We start from the raw sequence: 16,353 nt of genomic DNA, 5'->3' as shown, positions 1-16,353 counted from the left end.
AGTTCTTTACAAAGACTAGAAATTATTATTAGCACCATTATTTGTAAAAGCTATAAAGATTTCCAAAAAATCATTCCCCCTTCACTGTGCCACCCCACCATTCTGTCCCAGTCCCCCCCACACAATGCTGCTAGAAGCTCATCAGCAGAAGATTAAGCAGGAACATAACACAGAGGGCTGAGGGCAGCATGAGATGCGGAGCCGGGGGAGAGAAGTTGGCAAGTGGGAGGAATGAAAAATGATGGGGGAAGTGGGTGCAGGAGACAGTGGATAAAGTTTTCAAAAGTGACAGATTTTTAAAGGTATTTCAGTACCTAAAGATGTATTTTCTAATTGTATTTTCAAAAGCACTGAGGTGCCAAACTCCCTTGCAATCCCATTTGACTCCCAGCTGCATCTTTAGGCACCAAAATACCTTTAAGAATCTGCCTCCAAGTGATTTAGGATCCCATCTCCCATTATCAGAAGGGACTCAGGCACTTGGAAGCCCAAGTCTATGGGCATTTTTGAAAATGGGACTTGGGCTGTTGAAGATTTTCCCCAGTGTCCCAAGATAGAAGGAGGAGGAGTAAGGGAACAGGAGGCTGGAGAGATGAGAGCCTGTCTGCTCTGGTGAAAACCCTGATTCAGTCACAGGCAGCCAGCATTTAGCCCTCCTGCGCTGCAGTTGTCAGTGCCCCTGAAGTGTAAGCAAGGGTGAGCTGCACTTGAAACAGGGATGGAACCTGGTTAGCTTCTCCTTGCCTACAGGTAGGAGGCAGCACTGGTGCATACACACGGACTGCTGATCTCCAAGAGTTGCCTTGGTCCTATTCCCAAGTGTAACAAGGCAGGAAAAATTGGCGATGAAATGCAGACAGAGGAATTGAAAGATGGAACAGAGTGGGAAGGATGACTGAGGAGAGGGAGGCATGAAGCTGAGTTTGGGGGGCAGCCAGAGACCTGGTGTGAAGGGTGGGAGATAAAAACAAGAAAATACACCAGACACGAAGCACACAGGTGACATCTTCACTCTCCCTGCAGCCTCCCCACTCAGTCCTGGGTTTTGAAGAAAAAAAAAACAACTGCTCTGGATTTATAGTCATGATTAATATAATACAAATGTGATTATGAAAGAACGGAAATAGTGTTTGGAATTAATAATTTCGGCTTTTTTTAACCTCTGTTTTGTGCCGAGGAACATTCCTGGAATATAAAATTAATTTCTACTTCAATTTATGTAAGAAACTTAAAAAAAAACAAGAAACCCTCATTATTTATCTCCCCTTCTCTCCTCCCCCGTTCTACCACATGGCCCTGAGTCTCAGCTGCATTCAAACCATTTGATACTGTTCTGGTCATGGAACGTGGCCTTAAAGTGGGGGTACATATACTTTGCACTACCAGAGCAGTGTAACAGAGCCACAGTGGAAGTAAGACTCATGCCCCACGTGGGAAGGTATGGCTGGGTGTGACTGCAGTCCAAGCTGACATACTGGAGCTAGCTTTTACCAGTGTCACTTATTTTGCTCGAGTGGAGCTGGAATAAGCGCTGTTGGCAAAGGGGTAATTTTGCTAGAGCTTGTGTTGTGGCAGCTTCACTGTTCCAGGCCCCAGGATTTTGCCAGTACAGCTATGTCAGGCACAAATCCCACCCCGACTGACACAACTACGTCGGCAAAAGGTTGTAGCATAAGACCTGACCAGCAACGTGGGCTCATAGTTCAGACAAGACAAGGAAGTAATTTTCCTCTCCCGGGCATTGCTGTAAATCAGGAGTGACTCCACTGTGTTAACTGGAGTTATACAGACAGGAGAGTCAGGCCTGGGCTTGTCTCTTTCTGGGGTTACTCATTGTGCTGGGCATGGTGGAGACACCGCTCCGGGATGCTGTGATGCTGACCTGTGAGCGGAGCAAGAGAAACAAAAGACACAGAAGGGAAGGGACAGAAGAGTTGAGAAAAGAGTGCAGGGTGCAGCAAATCTGTTCCAAAGGCAAAGCAAAGAAAAGCCTCAAATCAAGTGGATTTCTGGCCCCGTGAGCCAGGGCTGTGCTACACCCTTTATATCAATCCTGAAGGGTAACCCTATAAAAGTGTCAAGAGAAGTTGGACAGCCATCAGAGGAAATGTTTCACAAGCACCTCTCTCACTTGCCAGCTGCCAGAGCATTTTTTCCTCTTCCCAGCTCCCTTGAAACTTCCCGGACATGGTGTTATACACGCTAAGGGGATTTAGAAAGAAGATCAGTTTAAGTCTGACTGGCTCCCCAGATATCATCCAGGTGGAACAGACACCCACCCATCTGCCTCCCCCTGTAATAACCACCCTCCCCACCAGAAAAAGTACATGTAGCTATGAGCTCGGGGTTCCCTCCAGGATCAAGAGGACATCTGGGAGCTGGGGGACCATCCACAGAGTCAGCTGTTGCCAGAGCTGAAGAACAGGTGTACACAAGTGTGTGCTGGGGGGAGAGTTGACGTTTGGGGAGGGGATGGTATGAGGGAGTCCTGGGGGGCACAATCCCATTGCCTACTGTGTTGGCACCACTCAGAACGAAACATTCCATGTGGAAAGGGAAATCAAAGCAAAGGGACAGCAGCCAAAGCCAATCCACAGCTGACGTTTCCTCCTTCTCCACTGGGTGAGGTATAAATGGGCCCAGTGCAGATCCATCTGTGTTCCCAGGGTACAGCACGCAGCCCTGCTCCAGCGTAGCTAAGCCACCAGCACTGGCTGGGACAGAACTGCCAGGGGAGCTCTGGTGGAGGTGAGGGTGAATGGAGGGGATCCCGGCTGTGGCTGTGGGTGAAGGTGAATGGAGGGAATCCTGGCTATGGCTGTGGGTGAGGGTGAATGGAGGGGATCCTGTCTGTGGGTGAGGCTGAATGGAGGGGATCCTGACTGTGGCTGTGGATGAGGGTGAATGGAGGGGATCCCAGCTGTGGCTGTAGCTGTGGGTGAATGGAGGGGATCCTGGCTGTGGCTGTGGGTGAGGGTGAATGGAGGGGATCCCGGCTGTGGCTGTAGCTGTGGGTGAATGGAGGGGATCCTGGCTGTGGCTGTGGGTGAGGGTGAATGGAAGGGATCCCGGCTGTGGCTGTAGCTATGGGTGAATGGAGGGGATCCTGGCTGTGGCTGTGGGTGAGGGTGAATGGAGGGGATCCCGGCTGTGGGTGAGGGTGTGTCTTTGCATGCAGAAGAGGGAATGCTGTTTCCATGGCATTGCTCCCTGCTAGATCCCAACCCCTCATGGACCGAGGTCTGGAGGCTGGTAGGGGGCATGGGGCCAGCTGGTCTCTAGTGGATACTTCCCCCTATTGCATGGGGCACTGCAGTGTAAGTCGCTGCAGACAGCCTACAAGGTGTAAGCAGCCCCGGCCCCAGTCATGAGGGATGCTTTTGGTAGCAAAGTTACTGCAGGACCCATGTTGACCAGCAGAGGAAGGCAGCCAGGCTGCAGGGCAGAGACAAGAGGTCCTCACAAGGCTGTCCAATGGATTCCCTGAACCTCCGATCTCATCCATGGGAGCAAACCCCTTCACACGCAAGGAAACTCCAAGACACGCTACTCTGCATGGGAAGCAGCAGCATAGGGCAGAAATTGCCTGACTGTTAATAATAAATAACATATGATATTCACAAAGAACCATCCATCTCTGAGAATTTCAACGCACAAACTGCAAACACAACAGGAATGACGTCACCCACCCATGACATGCAGCCACCTCTGGGGTGACTCACAGCAGCTATTTTATAGCACTCAACTATTTGTAGACTGTTGGGCCAAGTCATCCACTGGTACATCAGTGTAATTCCTTTGACATCTGGCCCTTAAATTGCAGGTCTCAGGACAACCTTTGAGTAGCAGCCTCAGCCATATGTAAAGCTGTCCTTAGGAAACAGGCCCATTGAAGGTACAGGGGAGTTGGGCACCTAACTCACCGAGGCACTTCTGTAATTTCCCCTAGGCCCTATCAACATTTTAGGCTCCAAATACCATTGTAAATCTGGCCTTAAGACATGGCTGCATCATTTCTGCTGTGTCATAGCACCTGGGAATCCCAGCACTGAGACACAATGTCATCACTTGGACTACAAAAAAACGAGAAGTCCAGTGGCACCTTAAAGATTAACAGATTTATTTGGGCATAAGCTTTCGTGGGTAAAAAACCCACTTCTTGAGATGCATAGAGTGAAAATTACAGATCATAGGCATAAACATACTGGCACTTGAAGAGAAGGGAGTTACCTTACAAATGAAGAACCAGTGTTGACAAGGCCAATTCAGTCAGGGTGGATGTGGTCCACTCCCAATAATTGATGAGGAGGTGTCAATACCAAGAAAGGGAAAATTGCTTTGTAGTGAGCCAGCCAGCAATTTTCCCTCTGTTATGGCATAGCACCTGGGGACTTTCCACACTAACACACTACTGGATCCACTCCCCGACAGGACAGCACCCAGCTGCCGCTGGCAGTTAGCCATGACATGCACTGAACTATAGCATGGCCCATAGGAAACCTCCAGCACTGAGACCTAACCACACTACAGCACTCCAGAAGCTCTAGCACTGAGACACTTAGATCACTTCTGTTATATATCAGGCCCTGGAATCCTCACCACTGAGATACAACCGCAGCCCCCCGAGCCCAAGCCCCAGGACACAGTTGGATAGCTGCCACTATCTTACAAGTACCACAGCTGGACACATCTCTCACCACTACAAATCTCTAGAATCCTGTGCCAAAGTCCTTTGAAATGGGGATAAGCTCTCATTGGGTTCTGCTTAAAGCTTCTGCATGGTCTGTTTGCACAAGAGCGAGCTTTTTCTTTACAGGTCCCTGCAAATGAGAGACTCCCAGTGCTGGGGAGAACCAGGCACAGGGCGGGCAGATCACGTGCCATTGCTGGGGCTGGCAAAAGCTGGGCAGTGGTACCACAAGTGCATTGGCAGGGATGGGGATGTCCCAAGCAGCTGTGGAGTAAGAGGTGATGCCAGTGGAGTTTGCACCCACTCACCCACCCATCAGTGTGGAGTTTTCTTACATGTCCTAGAATTTAAGGCCAGAAGGGGCTCATGGAGTCTGACCTCCCACACAGCCCAGGGCACTAAACCAAATCACCCTTTTAGTACATCCAATAACCTAGCTTAGACTAAAGTATTCCAGCTCTGGAAACTAAACCATCTTGTGCCACAGCCAGAGATCAGGAGGGACTGAGGTGCTACCAGTGTCCAAGGCCCCTGCATGGCAGGAAATACATTTTGTGAGATAGCCCCAAATGATCATACCACTAGACAACTAACACTCGCTATGACGCTCTCTACCTCGGGGGAAAACCCTATACCCCCATGTTCATCTTTATAAAATGATTGTGTGGTATCCAATGCGAAGTTTGTCATGTCGGGTGTCTTCGGAAGGCTCATGATGCCCTGAGCATTGTTGTTAGTGTAATGTTATAGTAATTGTTACAGTAATGTTATAGTAAGATTATAGGTTATAATTTCATGTATGTAGTTATGAGGCTGAAAATCCTCATGGCTTAAAATAAGCCCAGGCAAAAACTCCCCAAGAGCAGAAAGGCTGTTCACACCTCATCAGGAAAGCTATGGGACAAACCCAGCCCAGCTTCACAGTCACAAAGGATGTTGGCCTAGGCAGCAACAAAAGAATCTGTTGGACTCTTGAGGGAATCACCCCCCTTCCTTTGGTCAGTTTGGGACTACAATGAGGTAATGCTCACCTGACTCTAAGGGGGAAGGGGTGGGCAAAGCCAAGAGTGAAGAAAGAACATGATAAAAGGGAGAGACATTTGCCATGCTCTCTCTCTCTCTTTCACCTACATCTATCAACACCACACCAAGTGACTGAAGCGCTGATCAAAGCAGAGAGCTTGGCTGAAGCACAACCAGCTAGCCTGTGGTGAGAAGCATCTAAGTTTGTAAGGGCACTGAAAGAGTTAAGATCAGCTTAGAATGCGTTTTGCTTTTATTTCATTTGACCAAATCTGACTTGTTATGCTTTGACTTATAATCACTTAAAATCTATCTTTCATAGTTAAAAATGTGTTTATTCTACCTGAAGCAGTGTGTTTGGTTTGAAGCATGTCAGAGACTTCCCTTGGGATAACAAGCCTGGTACTTATCAATTTTTTTGTTAAATTGACAAACTCATATAAGTTTGCAGCGTCCAGCAGGCATAACTGGCCACTGAAAGATGGAGGTTCCTAGGGTTGTGTCTGGGACTGGAGATATTGGCTAGTGTCATTCGGTTGCACAATCCAAAGAGCAGCTTACATGGCAGAGGCTGTGCGTGAACAGCCCAGGAGTGGGGGTTCTCACAGCAGAGCAGGGTAAGGCTGGCTCCCAGAGTCAAGGATTGGAGTGACCTAGCAGATCACCCATCCAGACAACACCAGAGGGGAAAGTCACATTCGCCCACCCCCAAATCCTGCCACCACTTCCTCTGGGACCTGGCCATAGCGCTTGGTAAAGGAGGCTGTGTGTGGTGAAGGCATGAGAACGGGGTGAGAGCTGGAAAGTCCCAAATTCTAATTCTGGCCATGCCACTCACTTGATGTGAGATCCTGGGCCACCTGACTTCACTTTCTGTGCCTCAGTTTCCTTCTCTGTACAGCAGGGATAACAACAGCAGCCTACCTCGCAGTGTTTTGAGGCCCCTGAGCCAGACTCTTCTTTCACTGCACTCATGTACACTGAAGTGACTGCAGATGGAGGCTGGAGTGGCTGAGCAGAATCTGGCCCGCACAGAGCTATGTAAGTGCTAAGTGGTATTGTGAAGGAGTCCCTGCATTGGCAGTGAGGTACTCGACTCCGCTTAGGTTTCTCTAACACTTAGCTAACACCACCACCGAACAGTTAATTTCTCCCCTACAGGAAGAATGAGTCGGGCGGAGCTCTTTAACTTTCAGTTGGGCTGTTAGTCTGGGGCACTCACCTGTATCACAACGAAAAGCTTTACTGAAACACAAGGGGAAAATCAGATTAAAAACAGACGTCAATAAACTGCCTTTCCTCCTCCTGCCTCTCCTCTCCTCCATAGACACATTCCCCAGGTCAGCCTCTCTAATCCAAAGCACATACCCTCCATCCCCTCCCTCCTTCCCATCCCTCCTCCATTGCCCCGAAACTTCTTTTTCCACTTAACCAAGTCTCCGTAGCTCAGCTTGGAACTTTCAACACCACCAGGAATGATCTGAATGCATCATGCTCAGCAGGGGGACCCGGTACTGTGGCACGAATCCAGGTGGGCACAGAAAGGAAATAGCTGCCATTTGTGTGAGCGTGGACAGGAGAGAGAGAGAGTGCATGGGTGTGTGCATGATAGAGATTATAGATGAGTGTGTGTGTGTGTGAGACAGAGACAGAGTGAATGTATGTGAGTGTGTATTGGGTGTGTCTGTGTACATACTGTGTATATGAGACTGTATGGCTACATTGTGTGTGTGTGTGTGTGTGTGTGTGCGCATGCGCATGCATTGTGGGCCTTAGACTAAAGTAATTCCACTCATGTCAGTGTATTGACCCTGGATATACACCGGGGTAAATGAGAGAAGAAACAGGCTCTGTGTATGGGAAAATATATGGGTGTGTATGAGGGTAAAGCATACATGTACTCTGTGTGTGAGTGACAGAGAAAGAGAGGCCATTAGCCAGCCAGCCAGAATCTGTGTCTGTGTATTGTATGTATTTCTGTGAGTGACAGTAGTATGGGAATACGAAGGAGTGCATGAGACAATGAGTGAGTATACGGGAAACAGATGGAGAGTGAGAGAGATAGTGTGTGCGTGTGTGAAAGAGAGAGAGAAAGGGGACTAAACCCAGCCCTGGCACAACGGGGTGTTATTCCCATTGACTTGGAGGGCAGTTGCACAAACTGCATTTGGCTGTATGCGTGTGTGAGTGTGCGAGTGAGTTTGCACATCTGGTTTACTTCTCCCTGCTTTAAAAAAAGACGGCATATTTTGTTTTAAGAGAGATGTAACTTAATTAGGTGTTACGGCTGCAAATCTTTTACTGCTGACTTTGAATTCCTTTAAAGCCCTAAGACGCACTCCACCAGTTTTTGCTAATTCTAATGGGGAACAAGCACTGAGCAGAAATTTTTTAAAAATAATAATAATAAAAAGAGGGCCCAGAACACTTTGTTCCAAAGCTAGCCTGACACTTAGATGGAATCGGGGCTCAGGAGCAGAAGCCTGGGTTGCTGGAGACATTTGGGGACTAGGAGATGCCAGCTGGGCAAATGGAGATCTTAGAGAAAAGCCAGGGCTCAGCCAGGGACCTGAGTGGGGGAGGAAAGGGGAGGGGAGCCAAACACCTGAAAAGCAGGAGGCTTGAAACAATGAAACACTGTTAGCAGACGCCTCAAAGAATGTGACACACCTGCTGTGAACTCTGCAAGCCTTTGGAGATGAAATGAATGGGGGAGGGAGGGTGCATGTGGGGTATTTGGGGACTCACCAATGTTGTGTGTAAGTCATCACTGCTCTGAGGTGGTTGTGGGGTCCCTGCACACGCCTGCACTGGGTTTTATTGTAGCGGGATGCTGGCCCCAAGCAGTGGAGCTTCAGTTTGAAAGTAAATGAATGGGGGGCCTTGGGTGAATGGCTGCACGGGGGAAACCCGGTAGGTTTGCTGGCACTGGCTCAGGGAGAGAGCAAAGGGGCATTTGCAGGGGATCAGACAGAAGAACTGACAGAAGAACCAGTGGAAAAGTGGTAAAAATTAGTGGTAAATCAGGCCACCAAGGGCTTGCCAAAGTGCTCAGCTACATGAGTGTTTGCGAGGTGAACCCGTACAGCGGGGACAGAGTTGGGCCTGCGGGGCATGGAAGGTGGGAGGCGTGGCAAAGAGGTAACAGGAAAAGTAACAGGAAGGTGTAAGATAAAGGAGGGGGTACGTTGCCCACCCATTGAATGCACATGGGTGTCAGATCGCCTGCTCTACCACTTCCAGTCACTGACTCCTGCTGTCTGACTGACTTCAACCTTATTCTCCTCCCACGGAGACAGGCTCTGGACCTGTCCCTCCTCTCACCTACACCCTGTCACACCAGGGAACCTCCACTGACTTCAGTGATACTACAGCTTATTTACATCAGTGTACCTTAGGGAAGAATTACCCTCCCCCCCACATCACCTGTATACCTCATATCATTGCGCCTGCGACGTCATGGCAGCTGCTCCCACAGACGGCAGGGCTTTACAGAGTCCAAGGCCAGATGGGACCATTGTGATCAGCTAGGCTGACCTCCTGTATCATGCAGGCCAGAGACCTGCCCCAAACAATTCCTGGAGCAGAGCTTTTAGCAAAACAGCCAGTCTCAATTTACAAATTGCCACTGACGGAGACTCCTCCATGATCCTCAGTAAGTCATTCCCACGGTCAATTACTCTCACCATTAAAAATTTTCACCTTATTCTCAGTCTGAATTTGTCTAGTTTCAAATTCCACCCATTGGATCTTGTTAGACCTTTGTCTGCTAGACTGATTAGCAGATGTTTGATCCTCACATAGGCACTTCTAGCCTGGAATCTCATGCCCCTTCACTTTGTTAGGCTAAATCGATCAAGCTCCTTAAGAGACCGGGATGAATATGGCCCAATGAGTGTTGTGATTTCAGTCCTGGTAGAGATCATAAAATCACTGCTGTGTTCAGCATTAATGTCAGCCCCCACTTGAGCTCGGGGGTTGGGCATGGACCGTGAGGGCCAAGTCTGCCCAGCACCTGCCCAGCTCTCAGCCGTGGCACTATCCCTCCCTTTTCATCAGGGCAAAATTCTCCAATAACAACAGCAATAAAAATCAGAGACAGGCTTTGATTCAAGTCTGCTTTCCCACCACCAGGAAGGGATGAAGCAGGTAAGCATGCCCCAGCAGGTGAGCAAGACCTAGTGATGGAAGGCAACAGGAAGCAGCTTTGCTAAATTGCCATAGGAACAGGACCAGCTGGTACGTTGCCAGGTATCTGGTTTTCGACCCGAACGCTTGGTTGAAAAGGGACCCTAGCGACTGTGGTCAGCGCCACCAACCAAGCCGTTAAAAGTCCGGTTGGCGGTGCTGCAGGACTAAGGCCTGTCCTGACATTGCGCTGTGCCCCGGAAGCGGACAGCAGGTCCGGCTCCTAGGTGGGGGGGCCATGGGGCTCCATGTGCTGCCCCCGCTCGGAGCACCGGCTCTGCATGCCCATTGGCCAAGAACCACAGCCAATGGGAGCTGGGAGCACAGCACGTTGAGCCTCCTGGGGCCCCCCACCTAGGACCCGGACCTGCTGGCCACTTCTGGGGCACAGCATGGAGCCGGGACAGACAGGGAGCCTGCCTTAGCCCTGCTGTGCCGCTGACTGGGAGCCGCCAAAGGTAAGCCCACACTCCAACCCCGAGCCCCAACTCCGTGCCCCAGCGTTGAGCCCACCCAAACCCGAAGCCCCCTCCTGCACCCCAAACCCCTCATCCCTGGCCCCACACCAGACCCTGCACCCCCAGTCGAGAGACCATACCCCCTCCTGCACCCCAATCTTTGACACCTCTCACGAACAAAGGCAGCCAGCATTGCCCAGCAGTCGCCATCCATTCCCCAAAAAGCCACTCACCTTCTCCCCCAGGCGCAGACTGGGAGCATGGAGGGAAGGGAATGGGCACAAGGGAACCAGGCTCCCTAGTGACCAGGTCTGCCAGTCTGGTCCTCTAGCTTCTGTACCTGCTTTCCCCTCCCCCTCCTTTCCCTTTCAGCAGCTGTTGGGGGGGATCCAGGATTGATAACCTACACAAGAGCATGTTTCCCTTTGAGACCCAACCTCGGAAAGAGAAGTCTGAGGTGGGCATAGCATGCCAGCCTGGAGGGGTTGCAGAGAGGAGGACAACCCCAAGGGGATGGATGCATACAGATTGAGAGACACTGACACTAGGGGAAGAGGAACCTGAGCAGAGCAGGGCATAACAAGAATAGTACTGGATTTTTACTTATTTCATCAAAACTGCATTGCAGTGAAAATTTTATGACCAGCTATGAACCTGAACTGGATTCCCGTGCCCTCCTGGAATGGCCCATGGGTACAGCTCCAGGGAGAAGCAGACCCCAAACCCGATTCATGGGCTGTCCTGTACCCTCGCTCCACCAGTAGTTATGAGCTTGATGTAGCTGGGTTCTCTGGTCTGTTACGTAGGAGGTCAGACAACATGATCATAATGGTCCCTTCTTCTGGTTTTAAAAATCTGTGTATCTAAGAGAAAGAGGGACCTGAACTGGATTTCTGTGCCCTCCTGGAATGGATTCTGCACTGAAGATACTTGAGTTAGAAGCCGAAAATCTTAAAAAAACAACCCCTCGGATAAAACTACAAGCAGCTTAACACGGGCCCACTCCACTAAAGCAAAATAAACACTAAGGTCTCCATCAAGTGTCATTTATTTTTATTCGGCTGAAAATATTAGGATCTGTTTCTAAGACCATCCTATTTGTAAAGCACTGTGGGTGGGTGGGGTACATCGATTAACTCCTCTCAAAGAGTAACTCAAGTCTTGGGATCAACACTTATGGAAAAAAACATTTGTTTCCTTTCCAAAGTGTCCATTCTTTGATGTTCCTGATAGGACTTTTAAGGTCCAAAAGCAAAAAGCTTCTATTTCCAAGTGACCTGAGAAGTTGTCTTGAATTTATTCCCTGCAATCTTTCCTGCCCAACAACGAAGACCAAAGAAATTATTTCAGGTTCCTCACCTTCTTCTCACCAGAGGTAGGGATGAAAAATGGAGCCCCTGAATGGCAGAGTGGACTGCATCGGGGCGCATCTTGTGGTACCAAGCTCAGCCTCTCAAGCAGGAGTTGCTAGGTAACAGTGGATATGTTGGTCACAGTTCTACCAATTCTCACTATCCCAGCAAGAGGGATTGGACAAAGGACTCCTGCTGGGGGATCTCACAGCTCCTTATCCCATTTCAGACTGGAGGGAATGGGGCAGGAGTGATGCTTTGTGGAACTCCAATCCTAGCTGCCCCCACTTGAAGGTACTGTCAGGAATGATGTGTAGAAGAGGTGGGGGTAGGTGGCTGTCAGAGTCCCAGTCTCCTCCAGCAGGAGGTGCTTTAGGGAACAATGTAGGAGCACAGGGCATGTTGGTCTATTGTCAGTCTCCCCAGCCAGGAAACACTGTCGAGAATGCATCACAGCCCCTATTATTTGTCCAATTATACTGCACGAGTCACTTGACTTGCAGAGAACTGTCCCTATGCCATGCTTGTCGCATGAAATGAAGCATAGTTTATAGACACTATAGACTAGGCTACAAAAATATAAATGTCACTCCAGTTTGACATTATGTTGATATACTCTGAGCCAGCTCTTCATCTGGGGTAAATCACTGCAGCTCCATTGGAGACAGTGGGTCAAAGCCCCAGCTATCGGCATAGCTCCATTACTGTCAATGGAGCCAGGCCAGTTCACACCAGCCGGGAGTCTGGCCCAGGAAGGTATCTTCACTAGTCTATAAAACATGCAGCCAACTCCAGCTCACACTGAAGTGACTTTCCTTGGAAAAATAAAGCAACCAACATAGTCAATATCTGAATATTTAAAAAAAAAGTGGGCCAGGTGGGGGCCCCACAGATTCATGGGACTCAGAAAATGCCCCAAAGCACTGACATACTGTTGTTGAAGGGTCCACCCTTGAGCCAGGCTGGGAGAAGGGCTTGCAAGAACTCCAACAGCCACGAGCCCAAGTCAGAGGGAGACGTGCAACAACATTCCCACAGAACTCCTAGCACTAAAGAGCAACTGTACAGATGTGCCGGGGGGTGGGGGGACAGAGATTACTAACTCCACAAATGGCTGGGGGGATATGCTGTGGGGGGTCACTGTATGCCCAGTTTGGGTAAGGCAGGAGGGGTTGAGGAGGCTGGGAGAGGTCACTAAGGATCCCCTTTGTTCTACACCTCTAGACTTCATGTTGTTGCAGCTACATCCTCCATATGTACCTGGGGGCAATGACCTGTCCATAGGAGCCCATTCACACTAGGAAAGCAGAAGTGGCATGAGACAACCTGGCATCTTGATAACATGGAGGCATTATGATACAGAAAGCCCTGCTACTCCACCCTGTCAGGGACTTGTCCAAACACATGATCATTACAAGGAGTCTCCTGATCTCAGGCAGCTATTGGGGAAGCTCTCGAGAAGGTGGCTCGTTGACCCTGAGGAGGTGCTCAGCAGCAAGAACATGCATTTGTTGTCCTCTTAGCACCATAATCCCCGTGTGTGCTATCGACCAGGAGCGGAAACTGGGTAGGGTGTCTGCTATTTTCATGCTGAGGTGTATGAGAAGACCAAGGCCTTGACGGGAGTAGTATGATGGGCGGAAGAAAAAAGTGTCAGAGACCCTTACACTCCCTTCCTCCCCTGCTCTTTGACTAGCTAATAAGGAACACTACAGATGGATACAGAGTGAGTTGGAGGTTGCTTGTGAGACTATTACTATGGCAATAAACACCTCAGAAATACAGGCGACAGACAGATTAGATGGAAGGATTACATGGGGATCGGAAGGAAAATGTGACCTAAAAAACAGTGGCTCCTCTACCCCAGTGATGAGGGAAGGAAAGAGATTGCTTTACTTTTCCACCACTGCATGTGGCAGGTCACAGCCAGCAGTAGAGCTAGTCAGAAGACTGTCGGCTGGCTGCTATATCAGTCCGGACTCTTTATCCGGACTCAGGCACAAACATAGTAGTACTGAAAGTCGATAGCAGCATGCTTTATGTAAAAGATTCACCACCTCTATCTATTAATCCCTCCATCCCACAATCATTACTAAGGTATCTGGGAGCCTGGCCCGACTGAGTACTGGCACATCTCAGAGGCACAATTTCTGAAAGAGTTTGATGAAGTCCAAGCCACCACCTGGAAATCAGACCTGTGCCTCTCTGGGGTAGTGCAAAGCAGTGGAAGTGTCTGGATGTCTAATGAGAAAGACTGTCGATACTTCCCCTTTGAGAGACAATTTACCAGGTCAGGTCTTTGCTCAGGTCACCATCCCTCCATGCTAGCAATGTTGTCAATGCCATTCTATCTTTAATCCCTCTACTTCAGTGCGGATGCGTCCCCTCCAGCAGCATCTCCTCTGCTGCAATATCTGAGACCCTTTCCAGGCCTAGATTTAAGATCTGGGCCTTTGATGGAGATAGGGTCCATCATATTGATGGATGATGTCATGAGGCCTGAGGACAGAAGGCCTTGCTCTTGCTATCATCAGTCTTTGGCTTATGGACCATGAGGTGCCACTAACCTGCCCGCAGGATCTAGCAGGGGTGGGTGGATTTCCATTAAAACAGTCCTGCTCCTTCCTCTTAGGTAGCTCCTGGGACTATGATGGACAGCTGTTTCTCCTTGTCAAAGCATGCTCCTAGGTTTCCCATAGTTATCAATCCTGTTGCCTCTGAGATCCGCTTAACTCAGATCTGCGCCTCCTGTGGAAGCTGGGAGACATTATGGGCTTACCATGCCATTGCTATGCAGCTGACACTTGGCTTTTCTCTCCCCTTCCCATCAAGTGTGCACCATCATCCTGCTGTCCTAGCCTCTCAGAAAACAGCTGGCTCAAGCCCAGTCTGGGAGGAAGGAGGCGATGCAGATAGGTGGAGGGAAGCCGTCGGAGGAGCTAGCAACAGGAGGCCAGTCTTCCATTTGGAACCATGGCTGTTCATCTAATCTCAGAAATCAGCTGTAGCCAGCAATGGTTTCAGTCTGCTTAGGCAGGCCAGGAGCTCCCCGCTCTCAGGAGAATGCCAGGACAGCAACTATGCCAGGCCCTTGTGTGGGAGTGCAGGGATGGGGGGATGCACCCACCCGAGGACCAGGCCCCATCTGGCTCTGAAAAGAGAACTCAACATGTGTCCCAGTGGTGCGAGCTGATCCATTTCTCAACCTGCCACTGGATGGCACAGCTGTGGGACAGATGCCATGGCCTGAGAGCCTTGCAACAAGAACAGCAGATTTGGAAACCACACGTTCCCCAGAGGGAGCTGATGCTGCAGCAAAGAGCACTCAGGGGAAATCTCTTGTGTTTGGAGGAGATTAAAGAAACAAACTCCCCTTGAATCCCAGTGTGAGAAAGAACTAGGTCCCCTCCGCCAAAGGGGTGGGCTGCTCCTGGCCAGAGTGCATGCAGGCTGCTAGGACTCCTGTCAAGTTTCTTTGGTTGGTTTCCAAAAATAAATAGGATTTAAAACCTCATTTGCACATTTTATTTTTCGTTGGAGGAGACCTACCTGCTTGCTCTCTGCAACCAAGCTGGGCATGAGGAGACTATTCAGTGTTCAATGCCAGCACATGCTTAAATAAGGGGAGAGTGGGGAGTCCTCCAGGAATGGCAAGGGGAAAATACAATTAGACAGGGATAGCTGCAAGGTGCCCAGATAGTGTTCCTCTTATGTCTTTTGTAAACCGGGATTTAGAGCACTCACCTGCCGGCTCTTCTGTGCTGGTGACCACAGAGGTTGGGTTGATGGCAGGAATCTCTGGAAAAGAAAGGGTGAGATTCTTAAGGAAGTGTGCTTGCTTTCCAACTGCTGGGTTTGTCCAAACCTATACCTTCTCCCCGGTTTCTGCTGGTGAAGAGAGAGTCCATTGTTAGCAGCAAGAAAGGACAAAGCAGCTCCTCCTGCTGGTTTCCTTTGCTGCTGCCATGGGGACATGCCGGGTACTAAGAGGGGGTGCATCACAACACATCCCCCTTGTTGACTCTGCCAGTCAGGCTAGAGGGAGCCCTGGGAGTCGTAGGGTTCCCCTAGGGATAAGCCCAGGAAAAACACACCCCAAAGGAGTCATATAGAGGATTAACAAGCTTCATTCATGGTGGCCGCTGGTTCTGTTTTCAGGGTGAATCTAGAATAACTCCATTGAAGTCAATGGGCCAAGACCGGCATAACTCTGATGATTTCAATGTAGTTAACACCAGGAGGGAATCTGGCCCACTATATACAGTCCAGGCAGAGCGGTGACTGCTGGGAGCCATGGCAGATAAGTGGCAGTGAGGGACAAGGCCAGTGTGTGCTGTGTCATGTTCTCTATTGGCCTGTGCAGCAGCACTGTCTCCCTGCCTCCGCCCTGGCACAAGCCAATCTCTGGAAGAGATGTTCTCTGCTCAGATATCTCCTCCTCTTCCCAGCCAGTGCTGCTCTCTGGACAAGAGAGCCAGGCCAGGCATCCGCTGACCCTGCTGGGACAGCTCTGCTGTTGCTGATGCAGAGATAAAGAGGAACTGGAGGCTTCCAGGAGACCTTTAGAGAAACCACCAGAGCTGCCCATCTTGGCCCCGAGAGCCATTGCTGTGCTCCCTGCAGCACTGCGATCAGTGGGTGG

At 49.9% G+C, this 16,353-nt stretch overlaps 1 protein-coding gene and 1 long non-coding RNA gene across 2 annotated transcripts in view; one reads left to right on the top strand and one right to left on the bottom strand.

Moving 5' to 3' along the window:
• NTN3 (netrin 3) overlaps positions 1 to 16,353 on the bottom strand; it is an 86,969-nt gene that overhangs the window by 14,380 nt on the left and 56,236 nt on the right. The window contains exon 5 of the mRNA XM_037911356.2: positions 15,456 to 15,509. Within this exon, the coding sequence (XP_037767284.1) occupies positions 15,456 to 15,509 (54 nt within the window). The remainder of the gene's footprint in view (positions 1 to 15,455; positions 15,510 to 16,353) is intronic.
• Positions 311 to 9,337, top strand: LOC122462064. The gene is made up of 3 exons (XR_006284404.1): positions 311 to 322; positions 4,963 to 4,968; positions 9,209 to 9,337. It is a non-coding gene; the product is annotated as an uncharacterized LOC122462064 (long non-coding RNA).

The sequence above is a fragment of the Chelonia mydas genome, chromosome 10 (assembly GCF_015237465.2).
Source record: "Chelonia mydas isolate rCheMyd1 chromosome 10, rCheMyd1.pri.v2, whole genome shotgun sequence".
Taxonomy (NCBI): Eukaryota; Metazoa; Chordata; order Testudines; family Cheloniidae; genus Chelonia; species Chelonia mydas.
This window is presented reverse-complemented; position numbering and strand designations above follow the sequence as displayed.